This window comes from Neophocaena asiaeorientalis, unplaced genomic scaffold (assembly GCF_003031525.2).
Source record: "Neophocaena asiaeorientalis asiaeorientalis breed wild unplaced genomic scaffold, Neophocaena_asiaeorientalis_V1.1 scaffold489, whole genome shotgun sequence".
NCBI lineage: Eukaryota > Metazoa > Chordata > Mammalia > Artiodactyla > Phocoenidae > Neophocaena > Neophocaena asiaeorientalis.
The window spans coordinates 3,383,641-3,389,625 of record NW_020174791.1 but is presented as its reverse complement, the minus strand read 5'-3'; the positions used below and the strand labels follow the sequence as shown (position 1 = coordinate 3,389,625).

The 5,985-nt window shown below is 64.6% G+C and overlaps 1 protein-coding gene across 5 annotated transcripts in view; it reads right to left on the bottom strand.

Annotated features, from left to right (window-relative positions):
- Nucleotides 1-1,089: 1,089 nt before the first annotated feature.
- Nucleotides 1,090-5,985, bottom strand: part of NADK (NAD kinase) — a 23,396-nt gene continuing 18,500 nt past the window's right edge. For 3 of the 5 annotated variants that reach the window (XM_024760184.1, XM_024760183.1, XM_024760180.1), the window contains exons 7-12: nt 5,044-5,146; nt 4,530-4,684; nt 4,260-4,359; nt 4,020-4,189; nt 3,280-3,362; nt 1,090-2,841 (exon numbers count right to left, since the gene is read on the bottom strand). In XM_024760184.1, coding sequence (XP_024615952.1) covers nt 2,619-2,841; nt 3,280-3,362; nt 4,020-4,189; nt 4,260-4,359; nt 4,530-4,684; nt 5,044-5,146 — 834 coding nt within the window. In that variant the 3' untranslated portion in view covers nt 1,090-2,618. Of the gene's footprint in view, nt 2,842-3,279; nt 3,503-4,019; nt 4,190-4,259; nt 4,360-4,529; nt 4,685-5,043; nt 5,147-5,985 lie in introns of all 5 variants that reach the window. The other 2 variants (XM_024760181.1, XR_003005242.1) reach the window with 2 other exon arrangements.

Sequence of the window (5,985 nt, the reverse complement as noted above, 5' to 3'; positions counted from 1 at the left end):
CTGGCCCCGGCACTGCTCAGACACAGGCCAGCAAAGGCCATAAGAGGTTTCCAAGGCCACCGCCCTGAAGACCAGAAGCTTCGAGGGACCTCAGGCCTGGCCCACAGAAATGCCCCACCTGACGTCTTGGGTCCCCTGTCCTGTGGCCTCTGGGACCTGGGCTCCGCATCCCCTTCAATGTGCTCCACAAAGCCCAGAAGATCAAGGTTCAGGGGTCAACAGCCTTTGCCAAGGAGTGCAATCCTGCAGGCAGTGTCTCTGTCCACGGTGAGCCTGCCCCTCTGGCCCAGAGACCCCAGCTGGCCGGGCTGACCCCTGCCGAGTAGACAGACACTCTGTTCCTGGAGCAACAGGGCCTAGCTTGGGGTCCGTGCACGGCCGCCTCGAGTTTGGAGAGCCTCAGGCCCCGGCAGCGCCCCCGCCCTGCCCGGCCGCCCGTGCAACTGACTGCGGTCACAGGCACCTCCCAGCGGACACGCCGCCCACCCAGCCCCACAGCAGAGGGACAGCAGATGCCTCCCAGCCGCCAAGACGCCTGGGCAGGAAGAGGCCGCGCCCACGCATCCGCCTAGATCCCGACGGGCAGGGCGGGGGCCGCTCCGCTGCCCGGGCGTCCACCGTGTCTGCCCACGGTGGCCTCGCAGCAGTGCTCGCAGGGACGCTCGTCCCATCTCTTGCCAGGCTCCAGCCCACAAGGCTGTGCCCGCAGTACCTGCTCTGGCTCCTGGAAGAGCCTGGCCCCACCTCTGCCCAGGCCTGGGAGGGAGGGAGGGAGGGAGACCCAGAGCCGGAGCAGGCGGCAGGGGAGGAGGGAGGCGGGAGCTCCAGGCTGGGGCACGTGCCCCACCGCCTCTGCAGGGCACCCTCGGCCCAGGCCTTGGGCTCCTCCCTGCAGGACCGGCCCTGAAGCCCGACTCCAGAGCACTCGGGACAGGACGTGACCGGGGTGTGGGGGGGGCTGCTGGAGCGCGACCCCCTACCTATGGGTGGGCCAAGGGCAGGCTCAGCACATCTGGGCTCCCCAAGCCTGGTCCACCCTCCTCAGCATCTTGGTGTTAGTTACAAAGAACTAAATTGTCACTCGACCCAACTTTTTAAACAAGCCTGTTTATTGAAAGAATCTGAAAATAGTAATAAGGCTTTCAACATTTAACAAATTTTCAAGATATTAACAATATGAAACATTAAGAATTGATTTCAAAAACCCAAAGTTTCCTAGTTCATTCCCTGTCACGCTTCAGGACTTGGTCTACACTGGCTCTGTTGTCTGAACGAGTAACCTGCGTTCTGAATGCCACTCTCTTCTGGGCCTAAAGCTGGGAGTGTCGCCCCCTCAGCCCACGGGAGGCTGAGCGGGCTGCCCACTGTGCCCGAACTCGCGGGCAGAGGGTGGGAACCGACCTCTGTGCCCAGCACCGGCTGAGCCGCCCACACAGGCACGCGAGGCAGCAGCACTTGGTACACACACGGACGGTGGCCACGGCGCTCAGGCCGCAGGGCCTGCCCTGGGACCCTGGATGCCCTTCCATCAGCCCGTGACACTCCAAGCGGGCAAAGCACAGCGCCCCCCGGCCCCTGTCCCTCCAGGAGGAAGTCCAAGAAATGACGGGCCCCCATCCCTTCTGTTCTGGCCAATTTAGCAGGAGAAAATGCAACTCAGAGAGAAATCAGTTACTCAAAAATAGGAAGCCCGTTAGGCGACAGTAAGCGGGGCCAGGGCCACACGCCCCCCGCGAGCCACTGCTCCCACCAGACTCCAGGCGGCCCCAGCCCCAGGCAGCCAGCGATGGAGGCGCGGGGGCTGGACCGACGGGCACGCCCTCGAAGCCAGGCCCCCGGGGAGAAGCAAGAGCCGCTTCAACCCCTCCCGGCCCGCGGAGCGCCAGGCGCTCTGAGCAAGTCGCCCAGCTCTCCGGGCGGTCGCGCGGGCTGCACCGGATGGTCCCACTTCACAGCACAAACTCCCTTCTCGCCGAATTCTCAAAGTGTACACAACAAAATCTGTACGTAAGCACTTTCAGAAAGTTTAAAAGAATCTCTAAAAAGTAGACACAGAATCGAGAACACCTTCCAGGGTGGGGAGGTGCGTCCCTGCTTCCCGAGGAATGTGTGCGGTCTGAACCCTCGTCCCGCCAGTGCCGGTCACCCTGAAGCGGGGGAGGAGACCGGGGCCTGGGGACCCATCTGTCCTGGCAGCCAACCTGCTCTCGGCAGAAGCGTCCCCCCGAGTGGCTTCAGGGGAAGTCGTGGGAGCTGAAGGATTTTTGGCTGTGAGACATTTATTTTCAAGACCATAGGATAGACCCATTCATTCTGATCCCCTCTGAATCTCAGTAGACTGATTTATGGAAGTTTCCTCACAAGGAACTACAAGGAGCCCACCAGGCTCGGCCGTCCCTGCCTGGGGCCGGGCTCTGTCCACACGCAGGGTGAGTGCGCCTGGGCTGACCTCAGAGCTCCTGGTCTGCTCACTTGTTTAGAAATGCAGAAAAGTCAGATTTAAAACGTTAAAAACAGCTGATCTGGTCAACAAAAGGCAGATTGCAGGCCCTTCCTCTGGCCAGACATGTGGTGCGGCCCCTGCCACTGGCGCTGGGCCCGTGGCGCTCACGACGCACTCAGGTCCGCCCGTCGCGAGTGCAGACGGCAGGACCGCAGGCCTGGCTCCCCGCCCGCCCCGCCCCATCCTCCTCGTGCGCGTCCTCCTCGTCCTCCGCGAAGTGGGCTTGCTTCTTCCGCACGTTCCAGTGCAGACACTGTGCCAGGCTCTCAAACCAGTCGCTCACGGGGTCGCGGACACAGATGGAGGGGAGCGGGTAGCGAGAGGTAGTGATGCTGATGCTGAAGCAGGAGAGATGCAACGTGGCCCCTCCGAGAACCGCCGAGCGCCCGGCCCGCCCCCCCGGGGCAAGACCCCTCCCTGGTCTGGCTGGGGACCATCTCAGCTCTGCTCACGCCACCTGCTGCAAAGCCTGGCCCCAGGTCCTACGGTGCCCTGGGGGCCTGGGCACCTTGCCACTTTCCGGTCTGGTCCTGAGAACAGCCAGGAACTGGGGGCTCAGTAGTGCTCTTGTGCCCCCCAGGACAGAACCAGGGACCCCCTCGACGTACCCAGGTCCAGAGGGACCCCAAGGAGCAGGGTGGCGGAAGGATAAGCAGTGGGAACGGCTGGCAGGGCGCCGTCACCCCAGGCACAGCTCCATGACACGATCTCTCGAGAACCAGGGATGGGCCCTCAGCCCACCTGCCTCACCCGCTGCAGCCCCGTGGCCCACACACCTGTCTCCGTGGCGGACCTCCTGTCTCTTTCGTCCATCGAAGGACACCCACACAGTGTTCCTTGCTTCCGGTGACAGCATGATCTGACGGGTCAATCAGGACAGGTGTGGGCTACCTGAGCGCAGCCGAGCGCCGTGGACCCTACCCCGGGGGGGACAGCACCGGCCGGGAGGAACCTCACGGGCGCCCCCAATGCCCACCACGTGCCAAGGTCAGTTCCAGGCTGTGAAAACATTAACTTGCGTCGTGCTGACCCCAGCCCCAGGGGCCTGGCTCTAGCATCGCCCCCCACCCCCCACCCCCCACAGCTCTCTGCGTCCAGCAAACGCAGCCCCACCCACCAGGGCTCACATCAGGGACTCACTGGTCTGGGGGTGGCCTGCAGTGGGGGGCAAGGGGCAGGGGAAGAAGAGTGGACGTGGAAGGGCGGCAGGGCCAGTCAGACGCCAGGACACGCCGTGGGGGACACGCCGGGCAGCGGCCGTTCCTCACCTGTGGGCCCCCATCCCCTCCAGCAAGGACTGTCCCCACCCACTCAGGCTGAGAGCCCACCTGAAGGGCTGGCCCGGCTCTCAGCACCACCCCCGCCAACCGGACCCCTGGGGGCACGGGCCACACGACGGAGACCAGGGTGGATAAAGCCCCTCCAGCACCCAGCAAGGCAGGAGGTCAGCACCGCAGGCCCCGCACCGGCTCCAACCGACAAGGGCGGCAGGGGTGGGGTGGGGGTGGGCTCCGACCTTCAGCTCGACACCTGCAGGAACCACGATGGGCCGGAAGGACAGCGAGTGGGGGCAGATGGGCGTGAGCATGATGGCCGGCACGTTGGGGTGGATCATGGAGGCCCCGGCGGCGGCTGCGTACGCTGTGCTACCCGTTGGGGTGGAGACGATCACGCCTGCGGGACAGGCTGAGGGTCACGGTCAAGCGCCCGCCCCCACCCCACGTGCAGCCCCCAGGCGGGCCTGACGCCCACCTACCGTCGCCCTGCACCGTGGTGATGAGGTGCCCATCCAGGTAGACGTCCACGTTGGACAGGTATGAGGATGGGCCTCTGTCTATCACCACCTCGTTTAAGACCTGTGGGTGAGGTCACCGCAAGCTGAGGGGGCCGGGCAGCACCGAGCTGCTCCTGGGCTCCCTGGAAGGTCCCGAGGACAGGGCTGGGGGGTGTCCAGACCAAAGCCGCCACCCTGTACCCCCTGCCCGAGGGCGAGGCCCTGAGCCCTGTGGGGGACAGACCCACAGACCTGGTACTGCATGACCTGCTTCCCGACCTCTGCGTCCAGGGCTGCGGCCAGCACCCCGTTCTCACTGATCCCGTTGGGGACGGCCACCTTCTTCCCTCGGAGCTCCTTCACAACCCTGACCTTCAGCCGGCTCCGGAGAACAACAGCTGCGTTCCCTGGGGGCCAGCAGGGGTCACACCCAGGGAGGTCAGCAGGGATGGGGGCAGTGGTACTGCAGGAAGAGAGACCCTCCCATCGACCAGGGACCCCCTTTTCTTCTCCCAAATGGAGGGCAACACCCTGTGCTTCTGTGAAAATCAATTCACTGCTACTCGACACGTATGGTAGCCTAAACCCGTGATCAGCTCAAACTTCTCACTGTTAAGAAAAAACGTCTGACTCGTTCAAAGTTTAGAATTCTCTGAATCCCGAAACACTCAAGTGTTGCTCTTTGCATTGTTAAAAAAGCCCCCAAATCACATAAGATGATCCCATGTTCAGAACTGCTCGTGGGTTCTGGAACATTCTGACTCACCCTGTATCACCTGAGTAACTTGGGACTGAAAGTTCTCGAAGTTGAAGGGGGTCAGGAAGCCCAGGGAGCCCAGGTGGAACGCCATGACCGGAGGCACGCTGCCCTGTGAGCCAATGAGGCAAGTCACTCAGCTGGCCAGCGCACTCGAAAGCCACCCGAGCCGTCCCCAGCCCGGAGCGACCCGCACCCCGACTACCCCTGGGAGGGGCGGGCACGGGAGTGCAGGGTCGGCGCCCGGCGTGGTCGGCGGGGCTGCCGCGCTGCAGTGGGGCAGGGCTCCTTGGGGTGACGGCACTCGGCCCGCGAGGAGTCAGGGAGGCCAGGGGAAGAGCGGTATGGGCAGCTGACGAGAAACGGAGGTGGCGGGACGGACCAGCCCACCGGCCACGGCAGACAGGAGGGAGCGGCGGGGAGACCTCGACAGAGCCGCTGGAGAGGAGTGGGGGCAGCCGGGGGCAGAGGGCCTAGGATGGGACTCAGGGACCCTAACGGGGCGGCACTGCAGCCCCCCGCGTGCTGCTTCCGCTGAGGAGGGAGGAGCAGGCGGGTGAGGAGGGGCTCCCACAGTGGGAGGTGAGGAAAAATGGGCAGCTCTGAGGACGCGGGACAGCCCCAGGACCCTCGCCTTCATCCTCTGCTGGCCACGAACGCTGCGGCCTTCCAGCCTCAGCGGGTTCACACCGTCGGATGTGAGGCCCCAGGCCCCGCCGGGCCCTACCCTCCTGCCCTGCTGGCCGCCCTGCCCACTTCCAGGCCGCTCTCTGGAGGCCACACCTGACCTTCTAACACACCTCGGCCTGGTCACTCCAGGAGCCCTGCCTTGAGGAGCGTGAGGGTGGGCTCCTGGGCAGACCCTGGCGGTCTGCGGCCTCCACGGGGCTCCCCCAACCCCCTGGACACTCGGCCTGTAGCCGCTGCCCTCACCTGCCCTGGACGCTCAGC